The sequence below is a fragment of the Clupea harengus genome, chromosome 22 (assembly GCF_900700415.2).
Source record: "Clupea harengus chromosome 22, Ch_v2.0.2, whole genome shotgun sequence".
NCBI classification, from domain to species: Eukaryota; Metazoa; Chordata; class Actinopteri; order Clupeiformes; family Clupeidae; genus Clupea; species Clupea harengus.
Genome location: NC_045173.1, coordinates 3,840,554 through 3,860,553, shown reverse-complemented (window position 1 = coordinate 3,860,553; position 20,000 = coordinate 3,840,554). Strand labels below are relative to the sequence as shown.

The 20,000-nt window shown below is 47.7% G+C and overlaps 1 protein-coding gene across 2 annotated transcripts in view; it reads right to left on the bottom strand.

The window, feature by feature from the left end:
- sh3gl2a (SH3 domain containing GRB2 like 2a, endophilin A1) overlaps positions 1 to 17,738 on the bottom strand; it is a 31,738-nt gene extending 14,000 nt beyond the window's left edge. Inside the window, exon 1 of one of the 2 annotated variants that reach the window (XM_031559685.2) lies at positions 17,469 to 17,738. In XM_031559685.2, coding sequence (XP_031415545.1) covers positions 17,469 to 17,513 — 45 coding nt within the window. In that variant the 5' untranslated portion in view covers positions 17,514 to 17,738. The remainder of the gene's footprint in view (positions 1 to 17,468) is intronic. The other variant, XM_012831771.3, reaches the window with a different exon arrangement.
- Between the last annotated feature and the right edge of the window lie 2,262 nt (positions 17,739 to 20,000).

The following is a 20,000-nucleotide window of genomic DNA, read 5'->3' as shown; positions in this document are numbered from 1 at the left end:
CAAAACACACAATCACACTCACAAGTACACATTGGCGCAGGCACACACGCAGACACACACACGCGCGCACACACACACACACACACACACACACACACACACACACACACACACACACACACACACACACACACACACACACACACACACACACACACACACACACACACACACACACACACACACACACACACACACACACACACACACACACACACACACACACACGCTGCACTGACTCATGCCCCCCTGGGCCACAGAAGGCATCTTTCTTTAAACACATACAGCAGCTCTGTAGCTATGCACAGCACGAAAGCAGAAAGCACCAATAGTTTGGACAGAGAATGTCTCCTGAGACGCTCAGGTACACAGCCTAAATCAATACCCACTCATGCATTCAGACACCACAGGAGGTTAGTGGAAATATTTCCTCCTCCCCAGTATTAGATATGTATGAGTCAGTCACATAGACAACCTCACAATGCTGTGTTATGGCCACCGCCACAGGCTTAAGGTTCTGAACCAACATCCATCTTTGTATGCATGAGTCATCCTTAAGAGACATCGGACAGCCTCACAATGCTGTGTCATTGGAACCTCTGATGAAATTGCCTTTCAGATTTCAGATTTCCATCGGTACATGTCAATGCATTGAATCAACATTCATCTTTAGGAGTTGTGTACTATACAGTAATCCCATATCAGGGGGTGTGTTGGCTGTGTTTAAAAACAGTCTGTGGAACAAAGGTGATTCATTTTCAGATGCACTGAGGTGGCGCAGGTCTTTTGCAAGCTAGAAGATTAACACTAATGTCAACAACAGGCTCATAAACTTCTTCTGACAGCAGCCATACGAAAACCCCCCATCTCGTTTAAATCCTCGAAACCATGGAGACGCAACACTCTTTAGGCTGGAGATCAATATTAATTAAGGCACGTCTCCGTGACATGGCCCGTCACTAGCCCATGACCTTTCAAAGTGTCAGCTTGAAAAATGGAGATGATGTCAGAACGCACAACCCCCACTTTCTCCCCTTGTCTACAGCGGCACACGAGACCCCCCCCCACCCCCTGGCGCGAGCCTCCGACACGACCCCATGCTGCCGTCTCGCACGCCAGCTCCTCTGCGCTCGCTGAGGTGGAAAGCAGAGTGTCAGGGAGCCACACGTCACCGAGGCCACGCAGACCTCTACGGCGGATACTCCATCACACACCACCCCAGGAGCACAGAGAACGAGTGCGAACGCAACCAACCAACAGCCCACTGCGAAGAAGAGCTGAGCCGCCGCTGTGTCCTCAGATTAAAAATACCGGCCAATTACTCCAGAGGGGCAGCAGCCAGAGCCGAAGCCGTGGGTAAGGGAAAGGCTAAAGCTTTGGGGGCCTCGCTCTGTCCTGTGCCAGACACCCTCTTAAGCCCGCTAATGGAGCCACAGACAACTTCCGGGATCAGAGCCACACAATTGGGTGTGAGTCCCAGGCCTCTTAAAGCAGATCAACTGTAGGGAAGACATGAATAGAATTACCAGCTTTTGCAGCACACAAAATGGCTGCCTGTTTTTGGCCCCACTACCTAAAAGCCTTTAACAAACCCGCATGAGAAGAAAATGGGGAGTGGGTGCATGTCACCGCCAGAAAAAAAGTGACTTTGAATGAACCCGTCTTCAGGCTGGTTTTGGTTTGGTTTGGTTTGGTTTGAAATGCATGACTTCAAAACACACCGATGTGCCCGTCTTGGGTTCAGCACAGCAGCATCCTTTGGCTCCGCTCCTCCTTATAAAAATTCCAGTACTTTAAATGAGATTAGTAGGGGCAAGGGAGTATCTTTTTTCTCCCCAAAGTCCCACGGATTTAAAGTTATAATAAGGTATTAAATACAGGGCAGATTTAACTCTCTCTTATTACATCACACCAACGGAGGTTTGGCACGGGATGTTAGTAATGCCTGGCGAGCAGATTAATCCGATATCCAATTTAAGGAGAGGGGTATAGAGATATAGAAGAGGTAGAGAGGTATAGAGATGTGTTCCTGAAGCAGGTGGAAGTCTGTCCCCGCTGACAGAAATCAATACAGAGCTCTCCTACCCACAATACATGCTCCCACACATACAGACACTCAGGTAGACATACGACAAAGAGTTCAAGGCCGTTATTTTTTATCACACACACACACACACACACACACACAACACACACACACACACACACACAACACACACACACACTCCGCTGTTGCACTGACCACACCTCTACATTGTCAGATTAGCCTGCAGGCCCAGCCTGTCTGGGGTCTAAGGCTGGGTGGAGGGAGGATGAAGAGCCAGGGTGGCGTGTGTGTGTGTGTGTGTGCCTTGAGTGGGGAGAGCCCAGGGCGGAAGTGCATCACATGCGGCCCAATGTGAGAGGGTGAGGCTGTAGAGGACACTGCTGCTGTGGAGAGGAGAGGAGAGGCCCTGCCCCCCACCCCCCACCCCATCACTAATCCCACGGACGGCCACATCAGGCTCTGCTTTAAATACTGCCCTGAACCCTCCTCAGCGCGCGCATGGACGGATTAAAACAACAGTGGCGATTAGCGGGCTATAAACAGGCTGGGGATCGGGACACAGGGGTGGCGTGGGGGTGGCGTGGGGGTGGGGGGAGGTGCTGACTTCCTGCAGGCTCTTCCTTCCTTGACCCGAGAGGACGTGGTGATGCTGCCTCTGCCATTACCTCCCTCTGCCGCGCCAACACAACCTCAGCTCACACCGTCTCCAACTGAAGCAGTCAGACTAGCATGAGAAGGGTGTGTGTGTGTGTGTGTGTGTGTGTGTGTGTGTGTGTGTGTGTGTGTGTGTGTGTGTATGGGTGTATGGGTGAAAGGGGAGGCTGACTTTGCCAAACATTGAAGGAGGTGCTTATGTAAGGATGCCCAGAAGTAGTTTTCTCTCTCTGTCTCTCTCTATCTCTCTCTCCCTGTCTCTCTGTGCTCTTTTGTTAATGGGAAAGATAGAAGGTCGGGGGGACACCTCTCTCAGTCTGCAGCCAAATGTAGGCAGGACCATAGATATATATAAAGGCTAGATATCTCGTCCGCGTTGCCAGCCAACGGAGTCGAACGTCCGCACATGGCGGCCATCTTGCCCCAGGCAGCTCGCTCACCCATAACATTGTGTTGGTAGTGGTATGTACTTTTTAAATAACCATAACTTGCTCAATTTTCAACCGATTTTTAAACGGGTTGGTTTGTTATAAACGTCAGATATGTAGTTATGACACTGCATACTTATAAATAATTATGTTATTTTCTTAAAAATATCCAAAAAGCATCCCAAATTATAACCACGTTAATAACGTTTGTAAGAAACCAAACCGTTTGTAAATCCGTTGAAAATTGAGCAAGTTATGGTTATTTAAAAAGTACATACCACTACCAACACAATGTTATGTGTGAGCGAGCTGCCTGGGGCAAGATGGCCGCCATGTGCGGACGTTCGAGTCCGTTGGACGAGACATCTAGCCTTTATATATATCTATGGGCAGGACCATGTTCACCCAGCCATGCAGGGGGGCCGCACGGTGACTCAGCAGAAAAACACAATCTCACTGATCTGGAATCAGCCACCAACACACAAGGACATCTCAAGGGCACAAGGGCCCACATTCTCTCTTTACATTCCAAAAAACTACCCATCACAACTTCTGCAGCTAAAAGGTAAATACTCTTCAAGAACTGCCAGCTTCCATCATCGTCATCCCAAACAACATTGGCCTAAATGACAGAATTAGATTAGACCTCCGATCTGGTTTACTGGTCAGCTCTTACACCTGCAAACACAACATACCACCAGTATCCAACATTTACAGGGGCATGACATTTCAGGCCTGTGTGGACCTCCTCCAACATAGGTCTCACACTGGAGCAATTCAGTGAAGGCTCGGGGGAGACATTTCTCCCCATAAAACTGATTCTGGCCATGACCAAGCCTTTGAGATAAAGCCGTTTTGAAGCGAACTTAAAATAGGCCGAGGGAATAAAGAAGCTGAGATGGACAGCCCCCTGGGGTGACTGGTCTGCCGTTTCCATGGCGTCGCAGAGGGAGACTGGCAGCTGCAACGTCACTGGCGTGGCGAGCTGATTTGTAAGCCTTGCGTAGTTGTTATGTAACGGCGGGATGAGTCTATGTACCGGCGTGTGTGCACATTCCAACAGAGCCATGTGCCAGGAGAGAGAGAGAGACAGAGAGAGAGGGAGGGAGAGAGAGTGAGAGAGAGTGAGACAGAGAGAGAGGGAGGGAGAGAGAGTGAGAGAGAGAGAGAGAGAGAGACAGAGAGAGGGAAGGAGAGAGAGAGAGGGACAGAGAGAGAGAGAGAGAGAGAGGCAAGGAGAGAGAGAGAGGGAGAGGGAGAGAGAGAGAGGGAGAGAGATAGAGGGAAGGAGAGAGAGAGAGAGAGAGAGAGAGAGAGAGAGAGAGAGAGAGAGAGAGAGAGAGAGAGAGGGAGAAGGGGAGGGATAAAGAGCACCAGATGGCAGATAGAGTGCTGGAGGAGAGAGGGCACACAGAGATCCAGATGCAGTGGGATGCACTGTTATGCTCTTTCTCCCAGAAGAGAAAGATGATGATGCATGCATGCGTGCAAAGGTCCACACACACACCCCCACACACACACCCACAGACACACACCCACAGACACACACCCACACACAGACACACACACACACACACACACACACTTTCTCTTTCTCTTTTTCTTTCTCTCTTTCCAGCCATTTCATACATAGTCACAATACAATACAATACAAGGACTGCACTAGCTCACAGAAGGACATCCTGTAATGATTTCAGAGGCTTCAGAAACCAATGAGTCGAATCCTTGACAGAACATTATGCATACCCACCAGCGCCAATAACATAACCAGGCAATCCATTTCCATTTATTCAAGGGACAAACTGAATCAAGGACTCTTATCAAGACAGAAGCTAGCAGAAATCGTGATAATGTTCTTAAATAAATGAACTGATTCATGTCAATTTGACTTGAATTTAAATTACAATACTCTACCCAGTATTGGATTTTTGAACGGCAGAGGACACAAATATGGACCCAATGGTTTCAGCTGGAGCCAAGTGAAAGGCTGACACCGACTTCACAGAATCAATCCCACAATTAGTCTCATCACTGACTAAAAGTGGAAGTCACCGGCGGGCGGCCCTCTAATGGTGGGCGGCCGCGCCTCGGTGTCCAGCTCAGTAATCTGCGGTGCTGTATTTAATAAGGCTGTTGTGCCGAGGGCTGCATGCCCAGCTCTCCTCCTCTCCTCTGGCCAGAGCCCCACTGCATGCTGAGCTGATGCATGTTTTTCCATCTCCCTCAGCACTGCGCCTCATTAAAATGGAACAGACTGATCCCAGCCAGGCAAACAGGCTGAGTGCAAACAGGGCAGGTGACAACGCCAAAGCAGATTCTCTCATCCCCCCCATCTCGTTTTTCTCTCTGTCCCTCTCTCTCTCATCTCTGTCTCATCTCTGATCTCAGTTTCCTCCCTGTCCAGGCAGCAGAAGCCTCGGCAGACCCAGGAGAGTTCCGTGAAGGACGGTTCTGGGCCAAACCTGTGGCAGGAGTAGAATAGGTCGGCTGAGTCGGAGTCCCCTCCCCGTACCGGCCGTCTTCACGTGACGCTGGTGGCGGTGGCACACGGCAGCAGACTGCCGTCTCTATGGCAGACTCATCTCGCTGTGGAGAGACGGGCTCTATGGCAGACTCATCTCGCTGTGGAGAGACGGGCTCTATGGCAGACTCATCTCGCTGTGGAGAGACAGGCTCTATGGCAGACTCATCTCGCTGTGGAGAGACGGGCTCTATGGCAGACTCATCTCGCTGTGGAGAGGCGGGCTCTATGGCAGACATTTCCATTTCAAAGGCTCTAAATAACCGCATAATGTCAGGGATTGGAGTGGGAGCCCCGACATCTACGAACACAGGGACAGTCAGGCAGGTACATCTATTAACACAGGGACAGTCAGGCACATACATCTACTAACACAGGGACAGTCAAGCAGTTATATCTACTAACACAGGGACAGTCAGGCAGTTATATCTACTAACACAGGGACAGTCAGGCAGATACATCTACTAACACAGGGACAGTCAAGCAGTTATATCTACTAACACAGGGACAGTCAGGCAGTTACATCTACGAACACAGGGACAGTCAGGCAGATACATCTACGAACACAGGGACAGTCAGGCAGATACATCTACCAACACAGGGACAGTCAGGCAGTTACATCTACTAACACAGGGACAGTCAGGCAGATACATTGTCACTGAAGGTTTCTCTCACTTCATTATTATGAAGAGCATTGTGAGACAGGGCCTGGCCACACCGGGACACACACAGAGAAACCGTTTACTAGAGGCCAGGAATTACATGGCAATATACGTATAGTCTCTGCATTTATATAAATATACAAACCCCTTGGTCTCTGATTTCATCAACTGAAGATCCACAGTGATAAATCATCTAGAAATGATTGCTAAATGATTTGAACTAATTCATTAATTACATTAGCTTCTTCCCATACCATAGTGATTACCGCGAGCAGGGAGGCAGGACAGATCTAATGATCATTCGGATTGGGCTCAAACCAAGCCCATCATTCACACAGAGATCAGCATATCACAGTGCCTCCTGTAGGTCTCATCTGTATTCCAGTCCACGGGCATGTTGAGCACGACACACACGGGTCTGTTGCCCAACACATATGTGCTACAATGCAGCTTGTTGTTACACTTTTATGTAACACTTAATAGCTGTTGCAATTAGTGTACACATTTACTTTTGTATGACAGTGCACAGCAGCAGACTAAAGGTGAAAGATCGGACCTGGGGTGGAGGTAACCAGATGAAACACACTAACTTAAATGTAGCACAGTAACACCGAGAGGTCTGATTTTTGCACAGTAACAGAGAGGTCTGATTTTCTACAGTCATGGTTGTAGGTGCACATCAGGGAAGTGCCGTGAAACAGTTAGATATTATGGGCAACATGTGAAGAACTTCCATCCGTATCAAATGGTATAAATACCTACTACTGTGGTTCCTCAGCCTTATTTTGGAATAACGAATACAGTGTGAAGCTGACCTGCCGAATTGGGTAGGACAGGAATAGTGACCTGAGGATTGCCGTTACTGGGAATCCCCCAGATTAGAAACGTTTCAGAGGTCACTGAATAAGCAAAGCTTCTAGGAAGATGTTCCTCTGGATGCTGGCAACCTGCTTCCCTCACCGTGTGTGTTTATGCATGTATGTCATTATGAGAGTCAAAACATGTATGTCATTCTGAGAGTCAAAGCTCCTTGGCCCTTTCCATGGACTTCACTAAGGGCCTATCCACCGTCGCTCCACAGGGTTGGGGAGAGGCCTGTGCCTGTGCCTTAATCGCCTCTCTGGGGGCAACACTGAAGGTGGAGTCAAAAAGGCTCAGACGACAGACACTTGGTGGTACCCTTTGAGAACCAAATCAAGACCCTGAATAGATCACAAGCTCCTCGTAGACTGTCTCTACAGAGCCAAACAACGTCCCGTCATGATGTTGCATCTTTAACAGAGTGCTTTATTTCATCCCTCACAGATGGGAACCACTCTGGAGCCATGACATACAGTCTGACATTTAAACATGTAAATCCGCCGTGAGCACCTGTGGAACACAGGGACAGGTGTTCAGAGGGAAAAAACGCAGAGAATGAAAAACATGCCTCTCAAGAAACAAGTCAGATCTTCAGAAAATAGATGAGAAATGGCACTAGAGACATCCAGACATTTATGATACACACCTACATGAGACCATAGCCACAGATCAGACTTCAAAAAGTGGCTACAAAAACCGACAGGACAAACAACAGCACAAGAGTAATGTGTTTAGGTTTCAAAGGTGTCAGAATGTGGGCAAAGAAAATTCTGCAGCTCAGGGAAAAGGCAACTACGGCTCCTGACTAAAGATCAATACAGCAGTAAGCAATTCCCCACTGGCTGGGCGTGCGGCTACACAATCCATCAGACACCACTGCACATGCACCAGATAAATGGGACATGTGGAACTAGATAATACATAGGAGGTATTTGTGTGTGTGTGTGTGTGTGTGTGTGTGTGTGTGTTTGTGTGTGTGTGTGTCTCAGAATAAGAGAGAGCGAGTGAGCGTGGATGTGTTTATTTTTAGATTTCAGTCTAATAATTAAAATTTCCTTCAATTTAATGAGGCCATGCAGAGCTCAGAATTGCCGCTGTATTGGCAAATGAGAAGAGGGTCAGTACTACGAGACTGGAGATAAGGAGGATGACTAGCTGGAGCATAGAAACAGCCGGAAAGAAACAGCCGGAAAGAAACAGGGGGAAAGGAAGCAGAAGAAAATGAAATGTCTGAAGAAGAGCAAGTCACATGCCGTGTGCTGCATCACTGCATGGTCCAATCCAGAAGAAGAAGATGGGGCCATGCATCAGCCCCAGTCTCTGTTTGGCTTCCTCATTCTGAATGCATGGGATGGGCTGGGCTGATAAGACACTGACAGCCACTTCAGAGTCTCTCCAAGGCACATTATTCATGCCAGTCGTATGGATTCTGGAACGGAGCCCTGGGCACAGCACACGGGCGATGCGCCAGGCCATCTCAGGACGCATCCTGGCGTGCCCACAGAGGCGGCAGTGGCCGAGGCTCCGGTATAAGATCAGCAGCCAAAGATAAATAGACGCATTGGTGTGGTGAGACCGAGCCGTTTCATCTCCAGCATTCCAGCGTGCAAACTAGGTGGTTGGATGTGCAGCCATGGAAGAGGCCACTGGAGAAGACCATCAATTATTTAATGGGCCTGCTCTAAAACACACACCAAGCAGTGCGTCTGCAGCCTCTCAAAATGCGGCAAGCATCGTTGCCATACCAACACAAGGACATCTTATTGCCACCACAAGCTTCCTCCCCCCTCTCCCCCCCCCCCCCCCCCCTCTCAGCTGCTCCCCAGCATGACTGTAGGGAGCCCCCTTCAGGCTCTGCAGGGGTTGGGTGCAGCAGGATTGCAGCAGGCAGGTTTAACATGCACGAAGGCAGACAGACGCAGCTCTCCCAGCAGCCAAGGAGCTGAGGGCTGTAAAAAAACGTCCTGTGACTTGGGGTAGTGTCTAATTAAATGAGATTTTACCCTAATCCTCCCCGTCTTAAGCCATACCTCCTCAAGGTCCACCTACAGTGTGTATGCATCTGTGTGTATGTTTGCGTTTAAGGGGAGGGGGTGTTGTGTTTATTGTGTGTGTTTGAGTGTGTGCATGCAAGATGAGTGAGGGATTTCGGCACAGGGTAAAGTGCATGGGCATTTTTATTGAGATAATGTGCATGCTACATTTTATGGCTGTTAAAAAGGCACCATATCCCCAAATCTGGACCTCACAGTCCAGCGTTCTCACAGCGACTGATCTCGGATCAGATAAGAAGCAGAAACTGCGCCGTGTGTGACAATGCGTAGAGGACATGACAGGCCCAGTAGTCTGACAGCACCAGCACCATACAGATCAGGACAGCAGTAGCCACAGAAACACTCTGCACCAGCCCCACCACCACCACTACACAGAGCCTCCAATCAGAGACATTTGATTACTGAGAATGAAGGTGCATTTAGTCTCCGAGTGGCTGCTGGTGGTGGAGGAGAAGCAGTCTCCAGGAATGACACAATGGGTCTTAGTTATGCAGCTGCAGGGAGCTGTAATCACACGTTACAATAGAGCAGCTGCCCTCGCCACTGCCAACCCCACATGACAACCCAAATGTTGCAGAGTCTACCCAGAGTCTCTGATGACATCCTCAACGGAGAGGATGCGTATGCGTGAGTGGCCCAGACGGGCAGGAAGTGACACACGTGGCCGTGGCAGGACTGAGTCACCGCTAGGATGGGGCGGTCAAGTGTACCGGTGCCAGCCCGGTTGTTTCCATGGCCACCTGTCATTTGCCTGGCATGCTGTTGTTTCTCTGACAGGCTAATTGGGTGCTTTCTTTTGGGAGCTCAAGACTGCATGTCTGCTGAAGAACACAGCTGTTTGCCAGTCCTGTTTGTTCCACACACACACACACACACACACACACACACACACACACACACACACTTGGTGCCTTGTGCATTCTATATGATGTGGGCAGTATTGAAATGTCATTCTGGGCTCAAGCCAAACTATTTCCACAGGGCCTGAGCTCAGCTCTGACTCAGCCAATCCAGCGACCTGTCCCCAGGTTTGGCTGCTGTCCCCCGCTTGTCCTCCCCTACTGAAATGGATTATTCCCCAGCCTCGGAGGCAGCCAGGGCTCCCTGCAGTGGGTGATGCCCAGAATGACTAATCTGAGGAAGCTGAATAAAACATCCCCGAGTCTACGGTGAACCGGTTCAGACACGTAGCCTGTGCCGAGCAATCTGATCACAGCCGAACGCAACATCTCACTCTGGTGTTATCGGAGAGAGAAAGACAGACAGCCAGAGAGAGATAAGGAGAAAGAAAGGCAGATTAGGAGAAAAAGAGAGGAAAGGTGAGAGAAACAGTGAGACAGAAGACAAGAGAGAGAGAGAGAGAGAGAGAGAGAGAGAGAGAGAGAGAGAGAGAGAGAGAGAGAGAGACAGAGAGAGAGAGAGAGAGAGGGGTGTTTTGGGAGTGGGAGATGAAAAGGAAGATGAGGCAAAGGTAGAGAGCAAAGCAAGAAGGCATCCTAAGCCTCCCTGTGTGCCCAGGGTGACGTGGGAAATGATGAGTGAAGAGCTGCCAGGCTTGCTCCGAAACACTACACAACACACACAACACACACACACACACAACACACACAACACACACACTCTCCCTCCTCCTCCCTCATTCTGAGACACATTTAGACTCGTAGCGTTCCTGCACACATAGTGTGTATCTACAGGGAAATGCATGTACTGTGGAACAGTATCAGCTCAAGCCCGTTATTCCCACCTGAATGTCCTGGGATGATGATGATGATTGAGTGCTGCTACGATATGCTCTCCAACAATAGACACGCATTTAGGTGCAGTCGTCTTCAGTGGCATATAAATACACCTCAGAGTCAGGAGATCTAGGGCTGGCATGACTGTGGGGATGTGAAGGCTCTCTCTCTCTCTCTCTCTCTCTCTCTCTCTCTCTCTCTCTCTCTCTCTCTCTCTCCCTCTCTCTCTCCCTCCCTCTCTCTCTCCCTCTCTCTCTCCCTCTCCCTCTCTCTCCCTCTCCCTCTCTCTCCCTCCCTCTCTCTCTCTCCCTCTCTCTCTCCCTCTCCCTCACCCTCTCTCTCTCTCTCCCTCCCTCTCTTTAAGTCTCTCTCACTGTAGATGACAGCAGACCTTGAGTTGGTCTTCACTAACTCATTGGAAGTGTAAGCACAAAGAGCCTTAGCACTAAACTCCTTTAATCACAAACACACAAACACACCTAAGGGCTTGCTACAGTGGTGCCTGTGCTATCAGTGAATAATGTCCTGGTGGTTCTTATACTTACAGGGTTTAATAGTTAATACCAATCAGCTTAATCAGCTCCAATAGACCCATCACACTGACAGACAAACCAAACACACAGACCAGGCAATGAGGCCTGTCATACTTAATGACACAGAATGCAAGTGCTCAAAATGCGCTGACTCCTAAGGCTGCTAAAGCAGTCTCCACAACCCTTCATGTCATGTCATAGTGCTGAGGAGCCTGAGGAGACGGAAGAGTAATCATTACACCAGAGAGTCACCTTAGGTCCATTCAACTGACTCAAACAGTCATATGTACAAAATGATAGCATAGCATGCCAAGGCCTATTAGTAGCAAAGTGAAAACACAAGTAAGACACAACTTCTATCACTGCAGAGCAGGATACAGTCTCTCTCCGTCCTTGGTCTGTCCGTCTGCTTCTCTCTCATACACACACACACACACACTCTCTCTCTCGGTGTCTTACAAGCGCACACGCACACACACAGGGCTGAGTAGCTACAGCTCAAAATAACAAAGTCAGTGAAGCTCATATGACAACAGCCATAAAATGTCAAACACGATAAACAATCAGCGCGTAAACAACAGCAGCACAAGTCCCAGAGAACATTTTTACAGCACTTCCACAGGTAGCCTTGGACAGAGAGTCAGTTTGAGTGTGTGTGTGTGTATTCTCAGTTAAGTGACCATCAGTCACCACAGTCGTGTGTCTGAAGAAGACTGTTCGCAGTGGCCTCTAGTTCTGTCTGAAGAAGACTGTTCCCAGTGGCCTCTAGTTCTGTCTGAAGAAGACTGTTCCCAGTGGCCTCTAGTTTTGACTGTGTTAGTGAGTTCTCCTCATTCCTGCATTCTATTTCTTTCCCATCTGATCAAAGGCGGACGCTGCAATGCAGTCTTCACAGCTTCCAGCATGACTCACACACACACACACACACACACACACACACACACACACACACACACACACACACACACACACACACACACACACACACACACACACACACACACACACACACACACACACACACACACACACACACACACACACTATTTGCCCTGGGGCCCTATAGGCATCAGCCGGATCTGTGAAGCTACCTCCTGCCAGCAGCATAGACAGACACACAACACACACACACACACACACACACACACACACACACACACACACACACACACACACACACACACACACACACACACACACACACACACACACACACACACACCCACACTGAAATAACCTTCCCTGCTGGATGGTGCCTCAACACTGCGGCTCAAAAGGAAACCTCAGCATCATCCTCCTGAAGCACCATGAACACACTGCAGATGCACCATGACTGCGTGCGTGTCCACACAAAAAAGGAAATATAACCTAGCTAGTATATAAGAAACCATTCTGTTCTGTTCGTAGACTTTTCTCTCTTTGTGCATCAGCTGGCATGGGTAATGATGCAACTGTGCCCTGTGACATAATAGGCTCTCACACACATCTGTGACGCACACCTAAACTGAGTTATGACACACCACTACACACGCAAATCAAGCTAGCCTGATCGAGGTCTTCATGATAACAAAGCACGTTATATATTGCTGAGTGTGTGTGTGTGTGTGTGTGTGTGGTGGTGGGGGCTGTTTTCTGAGAGTCAGTGTTAATCAATATGTAGGACAATAGACAACTATTGACCAACATCTAGTTCATGATTCTTCTTGTTTCCTCCAGGACAGCGGGCATTAGGCTAAATGTGATGAGCGTTCTAGAGGATGAATGTACTGCTCAGACACTCAGCTCCACAGGGCTCTTTGTAGCGGTCACATCTACGTATGTACAGACACGCAGATTCTGCACAAATATAACATTTCTGTGATCTCACTGTGTATGTGCACTAACTGTTAGAAAGGATTCTTCTATCTTTTGGATTGTATTGAAAATGCTCAGAATGTTTTGGTTGTTTTGGCCAAATGAAGTACATTTGGCACATCATAAGAGACATTAACAATAATTGACCTCAAACCACACCGTGCCATGACAAAACAGAGTGGCCAATACGGATAACAGGTGATAAATATGTATGAGAGAAGAGAGGTGAGGAGAGGAGAGGAGAGGAGAGGAGAGGAGAGGAGAGGAGAGGAGAGAAGAGGAGAGGAGAGAGGAGAGGAGCGGAGAGAAGAGGAGCAAGTGACAGTGGAAGAGCAGTGAACTGTGAGCTTAAGGAGACAGTTTGATTCTTCTGCAGACAAAACACAATAGAGGGATGGGGTTAAAGATGGATAGGACAGCAGAAAGCGATTAGATCACTTTTTTATGAGAGTATTAACTTTGCAAGAGGGTACCTCAAACCACTTAGTTACTGCAGCACTCAAAAAGGGGTAGTGTGTCTAGAGTTATGATTACAACAAATGACTTTGACTTGTATGACATCTACACATATCTGTGGAGGCATTTACTGTTCCAAGCCCTTGGTTAATGTGTGACATGACAAACACTGATAACATATGAAGCAAATATCCTTTCTTATCTTGTTCCATCAAAGCCAGACTATTAACAGACAACATCATGCATTATCAGTGGGGGACACATTTGTGTCCAGTCAGACTAATCTGATTACAACTTGTAGGATGAATTTTGTTGTTGTCAATTCCAGACATTCAGAGAAAATGTTATTGTGCTAACAAAGCAATCCTGTGCCGCTTTACTCCTATTGCATTTCTAAGGAAGCTTTGACTAAACTGAATCTTTTATGGCCCAAGAACTTAATCTCTCTCTCTCTCTCTCTCTCTACTCTCTCCACTCTGTTTACTCTGTCTACTCCAGTTTGTTTCTTTGCTTCAGTGCTGTTGGCCATCGCTCCTTAAGATGTAAACACACTGAATTGAAAGACCCCTGTGGCACCATAAATGATGTAATCTGTTCACCAACACACTCATCGGCAGGGTCTTAATACCAGAAGTCAAATACTAGCTCTTCAATGGAAGCCGCCAGATCCTCAACACATGCAATACAGAGGGATCTACTGAGTTGTTGGCTGAGTGGCCACTGTAAATCTCCTCCGAAGTTGATGGAAGGGCATTTAATGCATGCCTTATTTCCTGTGATCCAGTAATTCCATCCTAGTTCAGTGGGAGGGAGACTTAGCATGGCATGTTCTTGCACGTAACCAACTGAACATGCAACGCAAAGCACTGGCAAAAGACTGCAGCACACACAGCTCGTCAAAATGGCCTCCGTGTGTGTGTGTGTGTGTGTGCAGCATGTTGTGGGAGACAGGCGCCAGGCGTTTGGAAAGCCATCTGTTTGCTCCAGCACCTATGAGTCAGCCTGGCGCTCGGAGGGCAAAGTGCTCCGGTGATGCAAGAGCTCCATGCTCTATGGAAGGAGCCCAGCATCATTAACACAGAGCACCACGTTTGATCCATTCCAATACAATCCAATTCTACAATTAATCATTGATAGCCGATCATAAATCCAGCTTGCCAACATGCCAAAGTCTGTGGCATGTGATTGAGGTGAAGAACGTCTGCGGTTTGGAATGCATCAGAGCACTGCGGCCCTGTGCAGCTCTGTGTGCAGGAGGCAGAACGTCCGTGTGCTGCCTGAGGAAGGGACTGTAATCTAAGGCACACTGAGCCAGAGCGACATGGTGACCTTCATGGCCTCTGCCTTCTCAGTTAGCATGGCAGCCTTCTAATAAAGAATAGTGATTTGCAGAAGAGATCCCATTGCCCTTGCTGGAATCTATATGTGTGAGGGATGAGTGTGAGGGATGAATGTGTGTGTGTGTGTGAGAAAGATAAAGAGAGTGAAAGAGAGAGAGAGAGAGAGAGAGAGAGAGAGAGAGAGAGAGAGAGAGAGAGAGAAAGAGAGAGAAAGAGAAAGAGAGAGTGGAGACAGAGAGCGAGAGAGAGAGAGAGAGAGAGAGTGTGTGGAGACACAGAGATAAAGAGAGAGGGAGAGTGGTTGTGCATTGTCACGCAAAGGTTGGATTTATGGCAGTTTTCCCCTGGTGGATTCCTGCTCTGTAAAGCACATAATCACAAGCTTTTTTTTCCTCCCACACAGTCGACATGCAGAGATACTGAGGCCAGCCCAAGCAATCACATCACAATCACATCACAATCACATAAGCCACAAAGCTCTGCACACTCTGTGACTGGAGGCCGGCAGGCAGGGAAGACCAATAGCCATGCCCATGTTCATATGAGAGACTTAGGTGCCCCTGCCACTCCATAATGTGGCTTCACTGCTCATCCCCCTTCGCCTTATGCTGTAGGGGTGGGAGTCTAGGGGAGTGGGATAAGTGGCAGTTGGGGGGGGGGGGGGGGGGGGGGTAGAGAACAGTTGCCTGCAGATTAATAGAGCAGATTTTAGAGCCGGAGGTCTGATCTGGGCTGGATTAAGAGCTCCTGAGATGGGGGGACCCTTCTGTGCGCTCGAAGTCTGTGTGCATGAACAAACACACACACAGACACACAGCGTTCAGCGGAAGACAGCTCCAGTGAAGCCATTAAATATATATACACATTTAAAATTAACGCGTGACCAAAAACCACTATGAGTTGGCAGCATGCTATAGTCACACAAAACACACGAAAGAACTGTAGTTCTATGAACAATTGCAAATGAAGGAAAACAACACTTTCAATACAGTGCTGTTTGCACAATGCCTATATTGTTTTGTTGTTGTCTTGTTTATTAATAACAATACCTCATGCAACTCATGTCTGATTTTTTTTTTTTACATTATTTCACAATATAATGGTGTTTTATCTCTATTTACGGATAACCAGCACGCTTGACCCCAAGATCTGAAGCTGGCCTTTGAAGCGAAATCTCTCCAGAAGGTCTAGCTGGGATGGGCAGCAGGGGACCAGTGACTCAAGCTCTGTCCCGCTGTTCCACACAGAGCTCATGTGTCCTCCCCTGCTCTCTCACTAGGGGAGCCGCACAGCTCGCTCTTATTTGCAGTGTGCCTAGTGAGCCAGCAGCTGAAACCATTTGGTTGCATATCCGCGAAATCGTGGCCTGTCCACGTATAACTCAACGGTGTTAACGAAATGTACGCGACGACTACAGAATATATCTGTGCACTTACGAATATCGCATTAATTAATCATAGTAAGATACGTAAAGACCTGGGTGATGTTGGTGGAATCAGACTGTGCACAAACAGGTGAACAATCATCAACACATGCCTCACACAAAAACCGTCACGATAATTTACCACAAAGTCGACATGAATGTAGATAGGCTACTGGTCATTTATTATCCTTGGAAAATTTACAAAACTATAGATGGATTTGTGTGATTTTAAGGGAACCAAGGTCAGGGTAGGTAACCGTTAACAACCATCGACTAGGGCGCTCAGCACAATTACCTAACCCATCCCCGTAATATGCAACACACGCAGATTCGCTAATTAGAGATGATTCACTGGGACACTCTCTGTAGTAGACCTACACTTCACAGTGCAGGCAGCCCCATGTTTTATCCCCATACTATCACATAGCATACGGGAATGTCATCTGAAGGGGAGTCTGTCCACTGTCACATACTCATACCGTCTGTCCAAAGAACTGTGACGTTGCCCAATGAGCTTAAGTGTAAGACAGTTCTCGTTTGTTTTATCCCGATTAACTCTGCATTCAATTACATCCATTTGTTAACCAATCGCATCGACTTTGTGGATCTCTGTTGGCGTAGGCCTATATCAACAACCACTACAGTATGAAATTATCTTAAGTCGTTGTCTCTGCTCGATCTCTGCATTATAACGTGTTTTGGTAGGGAATGTCCTTTACGCTACACATCACATTTTATTTGCCCGGTTACAGGCGCATACCTAGCAATAACTGCGCTTCACAATATTTCCGCACGGGTCGAATCTATGAAAACACAAACGAATTCACTGCTCTATGTGGTCACGACTGCAACACAGCCTACATCTCTATCTTCATTGTGCATCCTGCACCTCAGCTTACCTGAGTGGCTTTGTGGAATTGCTTCTTGAATCCTGCTACTGACATGGCTCCAGCTGGTCGGTTGCTCTATTCTGTATATGAATCTGTCTGTGGACCACAGTTGGAGCCGCTGTCCTAATGCGTTGTTCTAGTATCTGTCGAGGTAAACCCTACTCGTCCGTCTTAACTACTGGGGATCCCAGGCGCAGGGGCTGGCTCAAGCGATGTTAAGGCTATGGAATGTCAACTCGTATGCAGACACGCTAGTGACGTCGACTCAATCGCCAGCCATCCCTCTTAAAGGTGCAGTAGAAATAGTGTGGCTTATTACAACTGCCAGCCATGCCAAGGTATTCTAAAGCGTGTAGGGTAGGTTCCCATCACGCCATTTTAACTTAGAACAGTGTAGCGTTTAAAAGGATGCTAAAATTGGACACAACAGGGCATGCAGGGGCGGAATCTCGGTCACGAACGGAAATTGCGTCACCAAAAGCAAAGTATTTTAAGAGATATTCTAACCTTGAGCTTAAAGAGGACTGATCACTTAGGTGACTACCTCACTACCCTGTGATGGGGTTACTGTGCTCCGTGGGATACGACAAAGAAATCAATATTTTTTTTATTATTCAACAAAACAATCGAAATCACCGAGGACGTTGCCCACTACTTGAACATACCGTTTACTAGGTCTACGCTACAGCACTGTGTCTCAAAGGGAGGAAGGGATATTCTACTTTAATGCAAACAGACACTCAAAGGAAGGGCTAGTGCCTTCAGCACCCTACATGAGCTCGTTGTCGTCAGCACCTCGGACAGCGAAAGAGGCGCAGTTCTGCAGAAAACACGTGGGCCACAGTTATCCAGTCATTGCAGGCGACGTCACGAATGGGGAAAAAAAGACAAAAGCTTTGTCAAGTACAAACTTAGAAGACAGGAACCCAAATATCCTCCTTGTCCATGCACTTAAATGAAGGTTTAGGGTGACCAGATGAAAACAGACCAAATGGGACATGTTATCAACTTGGAATATTTCTTTGGACATTTCGCCTTGGGGGCAAAAAGGTTAAGAATCACTGCTCTAGTCGATTCCACAGCACATCAGCTAGGTCATAAAATTCAGGCTACAGCTTTTGCTATATGAAAGATATGATGAGGCATGATGTCGCCTGGAAGTTTTTTTTAACCTTATCTGCGAAGAGTAAGTTTAGTTTTTGTGACGTAGCAGCGTAGTTCACCGGCCCCACGTCTGCACAGTTTGATTGACGGCCATCACAGCCTCTTGATGGCCGCCTTCACTGTTCTCTTCTCAGCCATTGGATGAAAGCCAGGCTTTTAGAAAAGCTTTTTGACGTAGGGCTATTAAATAAATAGAGTAGAAACTATGCTGCCACGGCGCCTCATGTATCTGGTGGGTCAAAAACGCACCTATGTGTTGTTATTTGTGGCAATTAAAAACCAAATGATCAATGAAAATGTGGGACATTAGCTCAATATGCGGTATGCGGGAAAAGGGTCACAATGTTGTGCAGTAAACACAACATCGTTAAGGTTTAACGGCTTTCCTCAGACTAAGTCAAGAAGTAGAAATAAGCCTACACATCAAAGAAGCATTCAATATCTCACCCACAACAAATCTGTTCATGGGGAACTGCTGGCTGATGGGTAGGAAGTGCTAGATTACCCACCCATGTTGTACCTAGTCTACATAAGTGCTAAATCACATAGGCTACTGCTGTTAAAATAGAAACATACTGCACACCCACAGGCGCCAAACAACATAATGAGCTGACTATGAATTTCATTGTTTTAAGGCAGAAGAAACGCACAGCCGGATATATGGCACAGTCCTCCTGCAGAAAGCACACCTCATGCTTGCACATTTTAGCGGCAATGGAAACAGCGTAAATGGTGTATTGGAGAACGCCATGCTTGATCACTGTCATTTATTTTGTACTATCCTGGCGCATATGAGCAGCGTCAAGGACAGGGCTGCTCTGGAATAACTTCTCTGTGAACGCGTATAGGTGGATATTATAATAACAACCATATGGCCACGTCCTTAAACCGTTGCCAAATAGCTGCTGTTGACTCGCCATCTGCCTCTTAACAATTGCACGACAAGTAGATGCAGGCTGTAGTGGGCACATTGGCCCCCTCCTGCTTCAAATGTTGCTGCTATCTGTCTGATTGCGCTCCAGGAGATCTCGGAGCCTAGGGCATAAACACGCGTCAGATGGAGCGTGGGTGTCTGATTTAGCTGAGAACACCCACCTACTAACCACACGCATCTCTCTTAAATCAGTGCATATTACTTGTCTAAAGATAATGAGTCTACTGGACTTTTATGTTAGACTACTTTTTACTGAAAAATAGACCCACGTTAAACTGCTCGAGATACAATCAGTAGTGAATGTAAGAGGAAATTGGCAAAGACTTTTTTGCAAGCTGGTGGTTGGATGTTGGATCCTCGATGCGTAAACAGGCTGATGCTGCCCTCAAGTGGACATAATGTAAAGTGCATGCACATAAGAGAGTAAGGTAGGCCCTTAGGGT